This window comes from Chaetodon trifascialis, chromosome 7, assembly GCF_039877785.1.
Source record: "Chaetodon trifascialis isolate fChaTrf1 chromosome 7, fChaTrf1.hap1, whole genome shotgun sequence".
NCBI classification, from domain to species: domain Eukaryota; kingdom Metazoa; phylum Chordata; class Actinopteri; order Chaetodontiformes; family Chaetodontidae; genus Chaetodon; species Chaetodon trifascialis.
In genome coordinates, this window is record NC_092062.1 from 22,347,796 (window position 1) to 22,366,244 (window position 18,449).

Sequence of the window (18,449 nt, forward strand, 5' to 3'; positions counted from 1 at the left end):
TTTAGGCTTCATTCATAAAACATTCATTAAGCTCTGTCAACAGTGTGTTCAGGATGAGACTGGCTTTCATAAACAATGATACCCAATGTCAGAGGAGACCATTATGGTTGAGTGCCTTGACAGCTGCAGAGCATGTTTGTGTAGTGTCAGGGTCTTTTAGGGACTTTAGACACCAAGCTTGACTTTCCGTTGCCAGCTCCACACTTCAGTGGAAAGAGGAAAGTCCCAAATTGACCCTGGTAACCACAGCCTGGTCTGGGTGGAGTAGGATAAGATTAAAGACAAGGAGATGAGGTGTGATTTATGTGTGTGTGTGTGTGTGTGTGTGTGTGTGTGTGTGTGTGTGTGTGTGTGTGTGTGTGTGTGTGTGTGTGTGTGTGTGTGTGTGTGTGTGTAATGCATGCCTGGGTATGCACATTTAAGGTTTATATTTGCTTGTTTACCATCAGGTAACATTGCCACTGTCACAGCAGTGACATGGCATCAACTGATCAGTCAGTCAGATTGTAGAGAGCAACTTCTCTCTCAATTCTTCCTTTATTGTCCTTATTCCTCTTTCATGGATTGCAAGTTCGCCTCTGAGTCTCCAGCCTGGTGACATATCTCCAAGCTGGGGTGACAGATGATGAGCTGACTGACACTGAGCATCTGATGGACTGCAACTTGAAAAATCTGTGCATGAGTGCTAAGTAATCTATAATTAAGCATTAGGCTCACTTGAGCTTTGACATGTTGTTTATTTACAATGCTGTTCACAAATTTGCATTTGTGACTTTGTGAGTCTAACATGCCTTATCAGAAAGCTGTCACAATATTGTTTGTCTAAAAAGATAAGCACAAGTGGGACATCGTGTTTTTTTTTTTTTTTTTGGTGTGAAAATCAACATTATGACTGCTGACCTGAGACACGGAAACATGTGATCAAAATAACAATAATTCAGCGCAGTGTTGTCTCTTGCCTTCCCTCGCGCAGTGTAATTTGCGCGAGCTCTGTCGCTTAGTTTCGGTTTAAATGGAAGCACCAAGTCATTAAAAGCAGATGAGCGCTGGCGTAGCTCCACTGTACCTGCAGCTGTTAGGTGCGCAAGGATACACGTTATCTTCACAAAGGTTGAGTTGGCTCTTCTTCGAAAATTAATTTGCATCCCGGAGCAATTAATTTGATCGCTTATCTAAGATACACCAGTGACACAAAAGGAAAGTGAGTGATGGTTTGATCGCTGCCCGTTTGATTTCATGAGGATGGGAATTGCGCATTATTGGACACTTTGGTTGGACTGATTCCCACCGAACTGTCACTGAACGTCGAGACGTTGTCTTTACGCGCACACACCTGAAACTTCTTCAGATCCTGAGCGCCTCGCCTCCAGTTGATGCCGAGGATCATGACCATGAACGGTGACCACCAGTCGGTTGCCACGGCGCCGCTGGATTTACGCACCACTAACCGAGAGCGTGGGAGCGCCGGGTCGAGGACTCCGGACTGCAAAGGTCGCACCAGGGACTCTCGAGTCACAGGCGACTCACCGGTACACCTTGTATGCACTGGGACGGACAGTTTGGAAGTACGATGCCCCGCGGTCAGAGGCGCACCGGGCTCAGAAACCGGCGCTGCTCGCAAGCGGCCAGCGGACGAATCTTCCCTCAGGCTTCCTTTTAGAAAACGCCCGATTCATGTAGAGTCTGACACCGCAAGGCACTCACCGGCTCCACAGCAAGGTGGAGATCGCTTTTCTCCCGCTGGAGATGCGGTGAGCTCCACATTTCAGGAAAGTTTTGCCGATCGAGCTGAATCGGATGAAACCAGGGTCGGTGCCGCACCAGTGACTCCCAGGCGGGATGAAGAGGCAGGACACAGTCCACATGGATACCGCATACGCTTTTTGCACCCGTTTGATTACGGTAAACGTTAATGGTTTCAAGTTGCTTTTAACCCCCGTGTGTAGCAAGAATAACTTCAGAACTTTGTTGTAGTTTGCTTTGAGTTTTGCGTGATTTCTGTAAAGTTCTCACCTGAAGTATTTGATTTGATGTTTAATGGAAGCTTTTATTTTGTATGGCCAATAGATTCCTGATGGATGTGTGATACTGTGTGCATACATGACCATGATGTACTAAGTTAGAGACACAATTTGGCTTTCAAAGACAAACCTGCAGGGGCTCTCAAGATTTTTATTTTGATATTACATGAACGATGTTATTTTTAGTTTTGAAACAGTAGCAGTATTGCACACCACCCCTCTTCTTCAACACGGTCACTGGTGTGTCAGAAATGGAGGAAATGACAGTGGAGTCGCACTTGATGCTGCAGCAACTTCTGAATCAATGAGAAAATGTCCGGTCAGCAATTCTGCAGCCCTTCGTCTTCAGTCAGTCTCCTGCACTGACAAAAGCAGCTCAATCAGCTCATAACTGAATATGACTCCTGTACATGCACACAGTTACACACGTCTTTATTATAAAAATGACTTGTTTGCTGGATTAGCCTTTTAATTTTTCATGTATCTCCATCATTTTCTCCTTTTCCTCTCTGCCTTCATCGTGTCTTTCTCTCTTTTACTGTCTCTGCCTCTCTTTCTCTGTCATTTCCACCCAGGTCCCTACTCAGTGATCTGTTTGCCCCCCGCCCCAGAGCCGACCCATCCTCTGGACCACCAAGCCGAAAACCTGCTGACTGGTATCGCCCTGGCCACACGTCAGGATGAGGATGGGGACACGTAAGTTGAAGTTTTTAAAGTGGCTTAGGATGGAAGTTGGGATGTCACTCTCAAAGTGTATGATTAGTTCATCCATCCATCCATCCATCCATCCATCCATCCATCCATCCATCCATCCATCCATCCATCCATCCATCCATCCATCCATCCATCCATCACATATCCAGGCCACTGATGCACACAGTGAACTTAAAAGATTACTATGATTGATCCACCTCAGACATTTTCATAATAATTGCATTTCAGTCTGCATTGACAGTTGAAATTTGGCCCAATTCATAGATCAAAAATCTGACCACAGTCATAAATATTCATTCAGCAGACTGAGATTATCCTCATTTTGTTTAGACTGAACAGAACCAGCTTACAGCCTTGCCTGTAGAGGCCAACAGTTAAATACAATAAAGAGAGATCCACGGTACATAATGAGCCTGAGATCAACAGTTCAGGTTTAATATGCAAAACATTCCTAACTTCTTGCAAGTGGTGGCTTGTCACATATGCAAACTTGCTACACATGAAAGTTGCACTCTGTTTAATGTTAAATGTTTGACAGAAAAGACAATTTCAAGGTATAAAATGGATGCACGCTGTGTTAAAGAGCTTTTTATTCCTAAAGGTCAGACTTTTACTTGAAATTGAAATACATAACTTTCCATACTTTGATGCCCTCTGTGGTGGCAAGAAGTAATTGACAAGATTTGACTACCAGCTTTGCAACTTTAAGTTGTGACTAAATCTGTTTTTGCAGATTCATGGATTGTTTGTCTGTCTGTGGACATTAAAATTGTCTTTGTGAGAGCCAATAGGCCTCTTCCACAGCACACATTTTGACTCGTAGGAGTAGGAAATTCAAACAGCAGCGAAATGGTATTCAGCCATCACTAATTTCATTTTTACACCCCAGCTTTTCACACTGTGACGTGAAAATGTCTTGCACGAAAACGTCCATTTACATCTCGGTCATAGCTAATACCAGTGACAGACTCTGACACTCTGTCATAAAAAGTTGAAACTTAAATAGTCACCCACAGTACAGTTAAATACAAGTGATTCACTGTGCTGGACCCAAACAATACGAGTCTCACCAAGTGACGGCCTGACCTCATAAACTTAGTGTTTGACTTTGCAAAACTTGGATGTGGTTTGTGAGCTTCAGTTTTAAACTGTGACTCACCTGGGTCTCCATATTGAACAGGTACACTCAGTGCCCCTCTCATATCCAGCCAAATTCTTTACTGTTGTTTCACTTCTTATAAGGGAAACTGGATTCGTGTAGATCAGAAATGATTCACTAAGTTGCAGTGGAGACTTTGATCTAACACACTAACCTGGAACGTGTAGCACTTGAGTCTGAGCCGCTTCATTAAATAGACATTGCATGTACAGGTATGAATTAGTGTGTGTGTCAAACAACCCATAATTTCAAGTCGACTCGTCTCTCAAGGCTTAAGACTGGGGGGGAATGAGAGTGTTGTACGTGGGACACTTGAGGTGTTTTAAAGACCACATGAATGCAAATATTAAACTTTAACGCATGGTTACTTTAACGCCCACCTGCACACTGACTGAAATGTCAAAGTGGTTCGAGAACACACACAGTCATGTGACTGAAAATTTGGCATGTCCAAGAATTGCATGGCACTTTGATGTTGCCGTCAAAAAAGTATCATCATCATTTGCATGCACAAACTCGTGATGACCAACTTTTAGCTGAGCCATAAGTCCCGTGACACAGCTGCTTATTGTCCCATATCTGCTAAACAGACTTATACTCACTATGACTGTTCTTAACAGATACTGGTGAAGATAAGAAGAATGCAATATATGTTGGCTCAGAATTTTTAAATACATTTTTATGTTTTTAAAGATATAAGTCTGTATATTTTTTGAGAGTGATGCTCCTACAACACTGGTGCCTCATAGCCTGGCTTTGTTTTTCATCTTAACTTGCCGTATCACTGTAATAAGTTGCTTATATTTCTTATCCAAATTTGCAGGGCAGACAAAACCAAAATGAAAAACAGATAAGAGCATTATCCTGTAAGCTGGAGAGTGCAGAGACAAAGTGCAGCCCTTTGTAATGAAGTTGAGACCGTGGCTGGCTTGTGTTGTACCTACTTGTTGCTTTGTGGTTGTTTGAAACTTTGTGTGAATTCTCTAGAAAAGAAAGATTCTCAGCCCCCCGTCTTTGTCACACGGTCTATATTCACATGAGTGTGTGTGTGTGCATACATGCGTATATGCATAAAGTGATTGATGCCGGGCATGCGCTTGCTTTTACGTCAATGAGCCCCTTACTTTCGGGAAAGCCAGTGAGAGCTCAGTTTTGAACACGATTGCGGTTTTTCTCAGGTGTCTCTGTCTCTCTCTTTTCTTCTCTGTGTTTTTAAATGAATGGGCTCAAAAAACCCAAACATCCGCTCTTCGCTTCCTTCTTCCTTTACCGCTTTCTTTCTATCATCTATCATCTCTCTCTCTTTCTCTCTCTCTCTCTCTCTCTCTCTCTCTCTCTCTCTCACTCTCTCTTTCTCTCTCTCTCTCTCTCTCTCGCTCTCTCTCTCTCACTCTCTCTCTCTCTCTCTCTCTCTGTGTTTCTGTGTTGTGTGTGACTTGTTATCCACACTGTCATTTGTATGTGTGACGTTTTTCTTACAGCTCCTACAAATGAATTCCTACATGCTTCCAGTCAGTCAGGGTATTAACTTGCACACCAACACTGTTGTATGCAGAACTTGGCAACACACAGCTTTACAAGCATCTTTACTGAGCAAATCAAAGTAAAAATGATATCGGGTGAAGAACAGCCTTGATAGCATTGCCTATTTTGTCTATAGCAGTTGCCATTGTTGTTATTACTCCTCCGTGGTTCTAGCACATAGCTTTGCAATGCTTGACAACAGCTTTGCAATGGTGTAAATCATACCCACGGTGGGGATAGGCCAGTCTTGTCCTCCGGCAGCACATGTTGAATCAGTCAACATGGTGGCCTGGGTGGATCCAAAGGTCTTGACCCAGGCCAGTTCTCTGATGCTATAGACGGGCACTGTGATGCTTTGAACTAAATGCTAACATCAGCATAGCGCCGCCCTCACAGATACAGTGCTAATGTGCTGATGCCAAGCAGGTAATATTTAACATGTTTGCCATCTTGGTTTAGTGCATTAGCATGTTAACATTTGCTAACTGGCACTAAATGTAAAGTGCAGTTTTAGGTCGATGGAAATGTTTTTGGATATTTGCTCATAAACCAAAGTAATTGACAATTAAAAATGTTTGGCGTGATGAAAAGTCAGGGGATTCCCAACATTATTAAAATTCATGAGTGTTTGTGCAATGCATTGGATAGTCATGGAGACATTTCACAAATGTTGACCTCATGGTGGCGCTAGAGGGAGTTCAGGAGATCACTAAAATGATTAGGTTTCATCCCCTAGGCACCATGGATATATGTGACAAATTCGATGACAATCCATCCATTTTTTGTGATATATCCTCCTCCGACCTCGACCTGTTTTACTTTACTTGACTGTGGTGTGAGAGAGTGAACATGCGTCAGTACTAGCTATGTGATTGTGTGTGTTGTGTCTTGAAATACATTTGCAAGGCCAAGTTTTCCGTGGACCTTGAAAACCTGATATGTACAGACATTAATGTTTAATGTCCTATATCATGCAAACATTGAGCTCAAGTGCTTTCAGGTAGTTACTTTCAAATACTCCTTCACTCAGTAACTGTGAGTTAAACTGAGTCCATTACTGTAAAATGCACTGTGGCTTTTGGCAATTGTAGATGTTATCCTAATGATGAATGTAGAAATGCTCTGGCAAAAACAGATCCCACAAAACAATAAACTGCTTGCTCATGCAGGTTTGCTCAGACACTTTTCCCCCATGAATACCTTGATCCCATTGTCCTCCATGGCGAGCACAGCACATAGTACATGTGGCGTAGGCCGTCATTTCTTTTTAACTGGACTATAGTGCATGTTTGTTTCTCTTTTATTTACTATTCACACACACTGACACATAACCTCATTGCTCAGCTGGTCCACAGACCACAGGATATGTTAGGCTTCAGTCTGATCATTCAGTTTGACTGCGCCCTCACCTTTCATACCAAAAAGGATACCGCACGTTGCTACCATTGCATTTTTTTTTTTTTCAGAGTCTCTTTTCTTCTCTCTCTAAAACACACTCTTACTTAAGCTGGGACTGTCTGTGTTAATGCTGCAAGCTTGGGACTCCTGTCTGCGTCAGTAGTGCTGTGCTTGGGGTTATCTGGAGCTGTGGTCTGCCCCACTTCCAGGAACTACAAACAGCACAGTTTCATCTCAAGAGAAAAAGAGAGAGATGGATGCAGATACAAAAAAGAGTATAACAAGAGAGACAGAGTCATTTTAGGCGTAAGTGCTATATATGAAGGGATTGAGCTTGATATATGAGCTCTGATTCAGTAGTAACTGCAGGACAAGGGGCCTTTGAATTTCTGTTTATCAGAGCATATGGGCATCAAATGCTTTCCCGAGGGCTCACAATGACAAAATACTTGACAAGTCATACTTGAACAGCTTGTAAACATATCTGACTCTGGATAATACACTGCAGCATGATTGGTCACTCCACTTGCAGTAGGATTTATTGTTGAAACACTGCAGGGGTTTTTTTAAAGGCTGGTATTACGTACAGTAAATATGATAAATATATCTTTGTTGATGCAGATTTGTCACTGTGCTGAGCTCAGTTACAGGAACAGGGACCAGCTGAGGAAAGAACCACCGCGTTCGCTCCTGTTCTAACATACAGTTCTGCTTTTTCTGCTGTTCGCTCTGATGTCAGGAGCAAATCATATGATTGTTTATTGCAGTTGCAGTTCCAACCTGTGCTTGCGCATCAAATTTTGTTTTTCTTTTAACTCACACTGCGGAGTTGGTGTCTATGCTTGCTCATGCATGTGCAAGAATAATGCATGCATATGATTTGCACTTCTTTTTTTGGCAGTTTTTTAATTATATACACAGACATAGTAGAGCATGATTTTTTTCCCCCTCCAACCACCAAGTGAAGGTTGGCACATGCTTAACCTTCGGTTTAACACACCACAGTTATTTTGTTCATACTTGCCCTCATGAAGTTGTCAAAGAATTTGAATGTTTTCACCGTGAACACAGAGAATATGTGAGATATGTGATATCTGTTAGCTTTCTACGTGGTTGGGAGAGATCATTAGAATAATGCAGCACTGTGATAAAGTAGATAGATAGATAGGTAAATGCATACATACATGAGGAACCTTTTCTTGAACCACACACAAGTTTCCGTAAGATGTGCAGCTTAGCACTACACATCAGAGAGCTTGGTATTTGCTGAGAGAGGTCTTTAATCAATCTTTTCAGGGCGGGAAAATTACTGTTATTAATGACACCATGCCAGTAGGGCACACTGTTGAGAGGAAGCGTTGCAAGTGCTTTTCTCTTTGTAAGAACTTATTTTCTGACCTCAAATACTGTGCAAGGGTACTTTTAACTTCTCAAGAAGCGTCCCTGTTTCCTGTTGCTCTATTCTACTGTATGTCTGTACATGACTTATCCACTGGATGAAGCTGACTGAGTGAACCTACAGAAAGCCCCTGTCAGAAACCATACAGTTTAATGGCTGGATTTTCACAGCAAACAGAGCGAGATAAAGAATGCTGTTATTGTTACTGATAACAGGAAGTGACATGAAACCAGTCAGGCTCTTACTGGAAGCTGCTTCTTCTGACAGAATGAAAAAGAAAAATGTGAAAACTGCTATGCTGTTTTCTGTAGCATGCCCTCCCCGTGCTGAATCTACTGCCTTTCCCTGTCCTAAACTTTGGCCTGCGTTTGTTCTTTCGCTTCACGTAGAGACCGCAGATAGTGGTTTCCCCTTTAGTCTTGATAAGGGTGCGATAAGGGGAGTGTGAGTCATGCCTGCACATCTGTGGAGCTCCTCGGTACAACTGTCAGCGGGATCATTTAGATCAAGTGATCAAGTAGAACTTGCTCGTTCTGATCACAAAAAATTAAAGTCCATCACTTGTTAAGTTTGAAGGTCATGAAAGGAATGTGTGATTTTTAATCCCAATCTATGATATAGATGATAAGTAATAGTAGTTTGACAGCTGCTTCGTATAGAATAGCCCAAAACAGGGGGAAAGCTAGCCTGACTCTCTCTGAAGGTAACAACGTCCTCCTACCGGCAACTCACTAGTGAACATGTTATATCTAATTTGCTCAAACTTTATGAAAACTGTGTATTATTAACCAGCTAAAACAGGAAGTCCTTGCTCCTGGCCCAGGACATGACTCCCGTAAAAAACCACAACCTGTTGTTTTTACATTTTATTTCTTTTTACAGATTACACAATAAAATCTAACATGTGCTTTAGAGGTGCTGGTGGGTGGCATTTACTGTTTTCTTTTTCGGTCCACGTGCTAAGCTAAGCTAAATGTCAGCCTGTAGCTTTATATTTAATGGACAGAGTGGACTATGAGCGGTATCTTATCATCTAACTCTTGGAAAGAGAACAAATAAGCATTGACCTTTTGTGTGACTTCATACCATGTGGGAAAATGATTTGTAGTGCACTGCGTTTAACAGTTCATGGACGTACATTTTTAACAAAAACTCCAACTGTCATCCAGCACATCCTCATCATCGCATCACCACATAGTGCTAAAATGAAATGCTGTGTCATTGTTGAGTTTAATGCACTTCACATAGATTCTACACATATGTGTATACAGTATAGTATCTCTATCTATATTGTACACAAATTAAGTGTAAACCCTGATTAGTTATCAGATCAGTTTTCTATTTTTAAAGCCAAGAAGTTATTTCTAAGATGTATTGTGTGTCAGATGAGTGTCAGTGGGTCAGTGTGAGGAAAACCTGTGACCCAGTTTAATAACCTTTGAAATGGATCTGTCTTCTGCAACATGCGTGACATTGTTTTGTTTTTTTAATTCTTTACAGAGCTCTCCATATAGCAGTGGTGCAGGGGAAGTTGACCATAGTCTACAGACTGATCCAACTCCTACAGAGGGCCCGCAGAAGCCTGGACATCTACAACAACCTGCGTCAGGTAAAAGAGATACACTTTAAATACATGCATGCGATGCATTTCTGTCCATTAAATCACATGCACGCTCACACAGCTGCTATACAAACGCAGAATTCAAGGAAACAGTTTGAGGCCAAGTTTTGCCTTTTTTTTTTCTTTTCAAATGTGGCATGCATCCAGTCCACAGACCGATTTTTTTGTTGTTTCAGTTCAGTTTCTAACACATACGAAAGATGTTTCAGCATTAGTCAGTGTAACATGATGAAAGATAGACGTCGAATAGAGGTGCGATGGGGGACTTCTGCTCCCTCAACCACAGTATGTAAAACACATTCCCCTGCCTCACCCTTCTGATAACAGTTACATGGAAAAGAATGAAAGAGGAAGTGCCTTGGTTTCCTCCTTGCCTTGCACTGTGTTATCACATACTCTTACAGTCACAGTGTGTGATGGTTATGCAGTGGAATTCACCCTTCCTGGTTTCTCCACCTGCACTTGCCACAAGCCAAAGCCATCCACATACTGGGAAGGACTAAGTGTCTTTTCCAGCAATCTGTTAGATTTTGTGTATAGTTTTCTGGTTGAAGGAGGGATTTTTCACAGTTTGCATGTTGGATTTACCATATTGTGAAATTCGGGGGGAGAGCCAAGATGATTAAGCGGTTCAAAATGTGACTCCCCATGAAGTCTCATGAACCCTGCAGTCATGTCTAATGTCTACAATCACATGAACAGGCTGGAGGAATATTTAAATTGCAAACATGTCACTTTAATACTCCAGCTTATCATTTGTTTTGTTCTAACATCTAAAGACTGATTGACTCTCTTTGTCCAGGCCACCTGTTTACAGTTGTTTACAATGATACTGTTGGATAAATTAACCCAATGGACTTTCACTGAGGTGACTAGACTTGTGTAAGAAACAGTGACTGTGCCTTTCAACTCCCGACATAGTAACCTCAATGTGAGACATGAGCTACAGTGGTACTTTACTGGAATGTGTACAAGGTATTGTCTTTGAGTGTTTCCCAATCCAGGGCTGTCCCAACCTCTGGCCTAAGTCAACACTTCCACATTCTCTTTCCCTCTGTTGTCTTCACTGCCTGCTCTGCATTCTGCCAGCTTTCTCTCTTTCATCCTTCAACAGAGAAAGTACCTGAGTCGTGCACAGCTTTAGTTCTCAAGGCTGGGGTTTCACACCACACAGGACACCACGGGCTTGCTTACCAGAAATAACGCTAGTGCTATCATCAGTTGTTGTCTTTCCTCATTGCTGAAGCTTTACAGCATAGGTTTTGTGATATCCTGTGTCTGAAAATGTATGCACACGACACACATACACAACCTCTCTTTTCACACACTCTCATGTATTATGCCATGTGCAGTTATGACCAAAAAGGGAGATTTTCAGGCACAGGTCCCGTCACAGTCATTTGCCTACCAGATTGTGTGGTTTTAGCTGAATAATGGGCATGAAGCAGATTTATCAGAAAACTTAGCAAAATGAGGCCAGGGAACTTTTCATTTCAAAACATATAGTTTACCAGACAGACCTGCACACATTTTCTGGCACTGGCTAACTTCCCAGAGACCAAGAAAAAACAAAATACAGCTTTTCCAATATTGATGACAAGTCCTGAGATTGTGTGGTTTTGTATATGGAACTTTTTGACAGAGTGTTACTATCAGTACCGTAACTGAACAATAGTGCGAGTGTCACTGCACTGCATTCCACTGCCTGAACTATTATGATGGCAGAGACAGCTGTTTGATACTCCCACACTGGTCATGCTATCAGTGCAGCTACACAAACACACACTAGAGTACTCTTTTTGTTGCTCACGCTACAGCTTATGGTGTAGTACGTGGCACTGACACTTGTGGGGTCTGGGGACTCAATCTCCCTGGGGGCCACCCACACTAAATGCACTAATGGTCATGTGCTTTAGATTAAAAACATCCGCCAAAATGCATGTGTTACTTTTGCAATGCAGTGTGCAGAGGATGTGTAACAATTCGATCGCGACTTCTTTAAAGGCACATCTATAAATGGTCATGTTCACTTTGCTGCTGAAATCTTCTCAGATTCAGGTCAATTCATGTTAACCTTTGTCAGTTTGTTTATGTGCATGCTGGTGGCATGACTTTTTTTTTTTTAGTGTGAGTGTGTGTGTGCAGGTGAGAGCGAGACATCTGTGTGTGTCTGTGTGTGCTTTAGTATCCTCGTTCCGAGAAGTCACATGACCCCCCTCCCCGCTTTGGGCTGTTTCTCAACATACCTTGCACTGAGGGTAGTTTACAGGGACTTTCCCTTCCTGCGCGTGTCTCTCTCTCTCTCTCTCTCTCTCTCTCTCTCTCTCTCTCTCTCATGCGCTGTCTCTCTATCTGTCTCTTTTTTCATATCTCTTGCTGCGTAAATCTTAGTACTTATGGTACCTTCCTAACCATAACTGATGAAGTGACTGACGCTATCAGCATAGCTGTCAACAACACTGACGTAAGACTGTGTGATGTTTATTTGTGCAGCAGACTGGCTTTATCTTCCAGTGTGCACAGCAGAAGAACAGCCTTTGTGTCTTAGTGCTGCCTTCCACCTTTCTTTGTGTTTGGCACTGCGTACAGCCCGGGGCAGTTCTTCATGCCCAGAAACCTCCTCTCATCTTTTCACCTCCTTCATGTTGATCCACTCATTTTGCAGGAATGCAAGTGTGCAAGGACAGACCCAGGGGAAAGAGCAGGGATTTTCCCTTGTTATCCTGTCTTTCCCCTGGACTCCCCTCTGCCGCTTCCGTTTCTTCCTCATTCCTCCATCTCTCCACCCTGCTCCCCCCTCACTCCCTTCCCACCCTTCCTCTTATCTTTGCTGGATTTTTGTTTTAGTCACTCTGAAATCCTTTACAGGAAGCCACAGCTAGACACTGCCAGCTCTGAGAGGTCTGTTCTGAAGGCCTTAAAAGGCTTTGTGTTGAAGTATGCAAGGTAGTTTCTTAACTTCTGGAAATGAGTGAAGAGGATACAACCATACGAGTTTCATTAGTGCTATGTGGGGTCAAAACAGTTGTATGACTGTCTTTCACAATGTTTGTTCACTTGTGAATGCTGATTATAGGAAGTTCAAAGGACGTAAATTTTACAGGGGAATATGATTGTGTGTGTGTGTGTGTGTGTGTGTGTGTGTGTGTGTGTGTGTGTGTGTGTGTGTGTGTGTGTGTGTGCGTGCAAATTTGTGTGTGTTTTGTGTCCGTAAGTGTGTGTGAGTCACAGGATTCAGGGAAACAGGAGCTGAAGGGAGGAACACTGGCATTGACAAACTGGAGGAATTCCACAAAGACGCTCTCCCACTGTTAGGCTGCTTTTTTATAGTCTTTACTGGAACCCCCAGCACACACTCACATATACAAGCACTGTAGTAATACAGCAAAAGTGAAACTTGGAGCAACGATCTGTTCCTGATTGCTCCGTTTATTGTGCAATTTGAATACAAGCTAAGAAGTCCAATTTAAAAGACTTCCTGTTAAGACTGAAATATTACATTGAAGCAATAGTTTGTCAGTGACTCCCAGGCCAGAGTTGTCATAATTATCAACAGGATGATACACGCTGACCTCACCCAAAGGAACATCCTAGATTGCTCAAGTGATTTCATTCAGCACTTCAGCAAGGCAAGCACCTGGTGAAGTGTGTGTAGTTTTTGTTTTTCCTGTCCTTACAGACTGTCTCTCTGAACAGGTTCCTCCTCATTTTGAATTAATCCCACAGACTCGTGCGAGGGTTGTTGCTGTAGTTGGTGTTTGCTCCATGATTCATGGTGCAAAGGTCTTATCTTTGACAGCCGGCCACTTTGATTTGATTGCTGATAACTATGAATTGTGTGTGTATGCATGTGTCTGTGTATGTGTGGGGATAGGCACGTAATACCTATTCCTACATCTCATGATCTGATGTGTAATAGTGATCTCACAAGACATAGTTCCCTGTTTATTTATTTTAGGCGTTGGCCTACTGGCATTGTTTTATTGTGTCTCTGACCTTTAACCTGTAGAACAGGTTAGAGATGAAAAGAAGCACTTACTGGAAATAGTAACAGTGTTCCTCCCACCTCACTTAGAAGAATGTGGTGATTGATTTCGTAAATTTACAGCTTGTTACATTTCCCATTTGGTGTTTATTACTTCCACCATGGAGCTTATCATTTTGTATCTTTTAATCTGTCTGGAATATCTCAGTAGTAAATAGATCAGCAATGTGCTGGTAGATAATTATCTTCAGAAAGAACCAGGCTTGCTGTTTCCCCTGGTTTTCAGTCTTTTATGCTAAGCTAAGCTAAGCTAAGCTAAGCTAACTGTTCTTGGCTCTTGCTTCATGTTCACCAAACAGACATTAGTGGTATCAGTCCTCTTACTACTTCTCAACATGATTGATTTACAATTTGGAGATAGTCAACAAAAAAGTATTTGGGTAGTGACCAAACTTAGTGGAAATCAGGATATGTGATTTGGACTTTAAGATAAGCATTTTTAGTGAGAGCAATGGCTCAAAGATACATACTTGTTTCAAAGTCATGGGATCTATACAGGGTAAAAAATCCATTTATCTCAATCTTTAAGAAATAGGAATGATGTCTTTGAGGATAGTAGAGAGTGTGGGCATTGTTCTACATTAGTGGAGGGCTCGGGCTTTCTGAATGCTGTCTAGTGTATACTGCTGTGTAAAAAATGAAAACTATTTTGAGAGACAGTGTATTACCATATGTGGTTGTGATCCTCAATACACTGGTTTGTCTAAACTGTAATTTTTGCTGTCATCCTCCCCCTCAGACCCCCCTTCATCTAGCAGTGATAACCCAGCAGGCAGCCATGGTGGAGGCTTTGTTGAGAGAGGGGGCCGACCCTGCTGCCTTGGACCGTAACGGCCAAACAGCGATCCACCTCTGCTGCGAATACAACCAGCGTGACTGTCTGTCTGTTGTGCTGTCTCTCTCCTCATCCTCCAAATGCCTGGAGATCAGAAACTATGAGGGTAAGTTGTGGTGGTCCCCTGATGTTCTCATCATTAATTTAATATGATAAAGCCTTGTGATTGTTTGTAACCATTTTTTGGGGGCCATTTTCAATTGCCTTTTTCTCATGGACCCCATGTGACCTAGTTTACATTTCCATCTATTGTAGACACTTTTAGAGTGCTTAATGATACATATACAAGCAATAAAAGGGTGAAATAAGTGAACAACCATCAATACAGCAACCAGACCACTCAGAGTCCTAGAACAGAATAAATTGCTATGAGATTGTGATCCTCCCTCCTATCTGGTAACATAATAACAACCACATAGACAACCTTACCAATGTTTGTGCATAAAAGTGTGATGGGATATATGACAAATATGAAGCCATGTTTAGGTAGGCAGGTTATTTTGGGCGTGTGGACGGGCAGAGAAGAGGACATATCCTTCCTCTGTGGTCTGGTATAGTGTCACATATCAAATCTGCAAGTATGCTTATGATGTCACAGCACAGGAGGCATTTTTACTATGAATGTAGCAAGTGTGGGTACAGGAGAAAGCCCCCAAAATACACACAGGCTCCCATGTCTACACTGAGTTTGTATATAGGGATCAGATCTAATAAAGAGACAGCCAAGTGAGTAACAAAGTCTACCTACTATTATTTTAATGGCCTAGAATCAGGCGAAGACTAAGGCGGGCGGCAGGGGAGTCTCTGCTATGACTTCCAGTGTGTTGTAGGGCTGAGTTGAAGATCCTTCAGCTAGTCTACAAATATTTCAGTGGGAGAAACTTCATGCCATCTAGTAGCAGTCTGCTAACCCAACAAAACATAGAGAAGCAGCATTGAAAACGGAAAAATGTGCCCTGCACTGACTTTGATTTCATCTCTTTACTTTAAAGTTTCTAATCATTTCAATGTGTTTTACTAGTCATGTAACATCTTTTAATGCTTAGGGAAACCACTCATTGACCTTCATGTAGAAAGTGTCCTATATACTGTCTTGCCTATGTTGCTGCCAATATATACGGTGTGTACTGTATTTCAAAAGTTTCACACAGGACCAGTGTGTATGCGTCATGTATGTGTGTGTGTGTGTGTATGTCTGCATTTTCTCTCTGTAAAACTGCTTTGAACTCTTTGTTCTCAGGTTTGAGCCCTCTCCACCTGGCTGTGCTGCGTGGCCACAAAGATTTGGCCAGAATGCTGCTGGATGCAGGAGCTGACATCAATGCTATGGTCAGTCCCTGTGCTGCACTGACTCAGCACTGACTAAGTTTCACAACATCACAAATTTTACATTTACCGTCTCTGTATTCTCTGACTTTTCCCATGGCGTTTTTTTTTTTTTTTTCTAACCAGGACATAAAGAGCGGCCAGAGTCCTCTCATGCATGCGGTGGAAAGCAATAACGCAGACATGGTCCACTTCCTCATTGAGGTAATGAGAGTGTGTGGACAGGGAGGGGAAGATGGAGAGGGAAGACTTGTGACTCAGCTCTATTTGATAAGTTTGGTTTTGTCTTTCTGAGCCAAGCCGCATATTGAGTGTACTGTTCTTTTCCAGCTCATAGATAAGACCTTCAAAGAACTTGAGCAAAATATTCATAGTTTAGCTTTATTATCAGAGCTCAGCAGATGTGTTGGTCATGGCTAGAATTATCTTTTCTCCTCCCTTCATCTCTCCTTTTAAAGCAATCTCCATCTCTCCTGTCTGATCTAACTCACCCTCTCCATGGATCTATCTTTTGTTTCACTTTCCATGCTGAACTGCGTCTTCTCTGGCTTTCTTTATGAATCACATCCCTGTCAGCTTCTTCTGTTTTTCTGTTGCAGAGTGGTTGTGATGTCAACATCCAGTCATACAGTGGGAACACAGCCCTGCACGGCGCCTGTGGCCGAGGTCAGGTGGACACGGTTCGGCTGCTGCTGAAGAGTGGAGCTGACAGCAGCCTCAAGAACTACCATAATGACACCCCTGTGATGGTGGCCAAGAACAAGAAAGTGAGCGAGGGGATGACAGAGAAAGAAAATATGTATAGAAAAACAGACCTTGCCGAAATTCCACATTTACTGTATTGTTTGTTTCTGCCATTTTTATGGTTTGTGAGGAGCTGCACCAGGACAACTCAGATAAAAACCAAAAAAGGTTACCGGATTGTGAATGATTTCCTTGTGATTGTGTAAACGTTCTGTCAGTCACTATAATTTTATGATGGAAAATCCCATTCATTTGCTACTTCAGTTACGTCAAAACAAATGCAAACAGTTGCAAAATCTACTCTGGTCAGGATTGCAGGAATAAATGGTTGGAGCCACAAATGCAAAAGTAAATGTGTGTATGACCTCTAGAGGTCAGACTTGAATGGTGCAATGTTTTCTCCACCAGTGCTACACTTGCGTTTGACTCCAGATGTTCTTTGTAAATCACTGTGACACTGACTTCAGGCCATGCAGACAAGGTTGTAACAGACTGTAAATATTTTGCAGATAGCAGATGTGTTACGAGGGAGAGGCTCCAACCAGATAAGAGTTCAAGATCAACACTGTGTGTCTGTCTCATCACATGGGAGCAACTTAACGGAAAATGGTAAAAACATGGACACAAGTTCACATCCAAGTACCCACACTCACGACTATCACGGTATTTGACAGTATTTATTTGTACTCTTTGCCCCTTCTCTAGGATCCCTATCTCCCAACCACAGTCATGGATGTTCGCCTTCGACTACACCGCACAACCTTCATTGTAGCACCTCCCACTCCCCAAAGACTCCATCTACGCTTGCATTTCCATTTTACTAGCTCATTATCAAGTGCAACTTGCAACTACCTCCACACAGCCAACCACCAAAGAGACTTTGCTTCTCGAAAAGACATCCAGGGGACGGTTGCGCCAGTGGGAAGACAAACCAGCAAAAGACTGCACCTGAAATTAGACTTCTCTTAAAGCTAGCTTTCTTTCACTGGACTCCAGGACAAAATATGTCATAGTTGGTGTTCCTCCTTGGATTTTGATGCCCAGACAGAGTGCCTGCAACCTCTCTGCTCTTCCAGCTGCTGTTGTGGAGAAAACTGGTGACCTACAAGCTGCTGTGTCCAGCCAGATTTCTCCACATGGACCAGAAATGTGCCACTACATGCAATCAAGGCTGATCATAAATAACTGCAACTCCCCAGAGATGTCAGTAAATGATGGACATGGGCCTAAGATCCTTGAACTCAGAGCCTCCTTTTTCAAAGTATTTTGGCCACTGTGTTTTGATAGTAGAGAGAAGCAATGAAGGGGAGAGACAGAGTGGATTATATGAAACAAATGTCCCCACCCAGACTTGAACTGGGAACGTTTTTACACCCTAAGTCTTTTAAAAATTGTATCTGGTTTGCTTACTGTAAGGCTTGACAGTTTCACTTGATCTGCTTAACATTGCACAGCCAAATGCCTTCTTTATGCCTGTTTAATAATTTGTGTTCACAGTGCTTTTCTGGTGTGTTTGTGCGCATATGTATTGTCAAAAGTTGTAGATATTTTTTTATATAAAAGTTGTCCAACACGTTCACGTTTGTCTTGTTTATGTCCGTTCGTTCCATGCTGGTTTTTGAGAATTTGAAAGCCGTGTTGTGATTGGCCAGTGGGAGGTCCT

The 18,449-nt window shown here is 42.4% G+C and overlaps 1 protein-coding gene across 1 annotated transcript; it reads left to right on the forward strand.

The window, feature by feature from the left end:
* The first annotated feature begins 1,049 nt into the window (after window positions 1–1,049).
* Window positions 1,050–18,008, forward strand: bcl3 (BCL3 transcription coactivator). Its single transcript, XM_070967306.1, has 9 exons — window positions 1,050–1,902; window positions 2,597–2,717; window positions 9,716–9,824; window positions 14,621–14,822; window positions 15,957–16,045; window positions 16,169–16,246; window positions 16,642–16,809; window positions 17,296–17,395; window positions 17,492–18,008. The coding sequence occupies exons 1-9, from the start codon at window positions 1,374–1,376 to the stop codon at window positions 17,608–17,610; spliced, it is 1,515 nt and encodes a 504-aa protein (XP_070823407.1). The 5' UTR covers window positions 1,050–1,373; the 3' UTR covers window positions 17,611–18,008.
* Window positions 18,009–18,449: the final 441 nt, after the last annotated feature.

Excerpts from the sequence above, each read along its gene's own strand:
- bcl3 (XM_070967306.1), top strand. The coding sequence starts at position 1,374 with ATGCCGAGGATCATGACCATGAACGGTGACCACCAGTCGGTTGCCACG. Across the intron at positions 14,823-15,956 it reads GGAGATCAGAAACTATGAGG|GTTTGAGCCCTCTCCACCTG; the intron begins GTAAGTTGTGGT and ends CTTTGTTCTCAG. Across the intron at positions 17,396-17,491 it reads GAGCAACTTAACGGAAAATG|GATCCCTATCTCCCAACCAC; the intron begins GTAAAAACATGG and ends CCCCTTCTCTAG.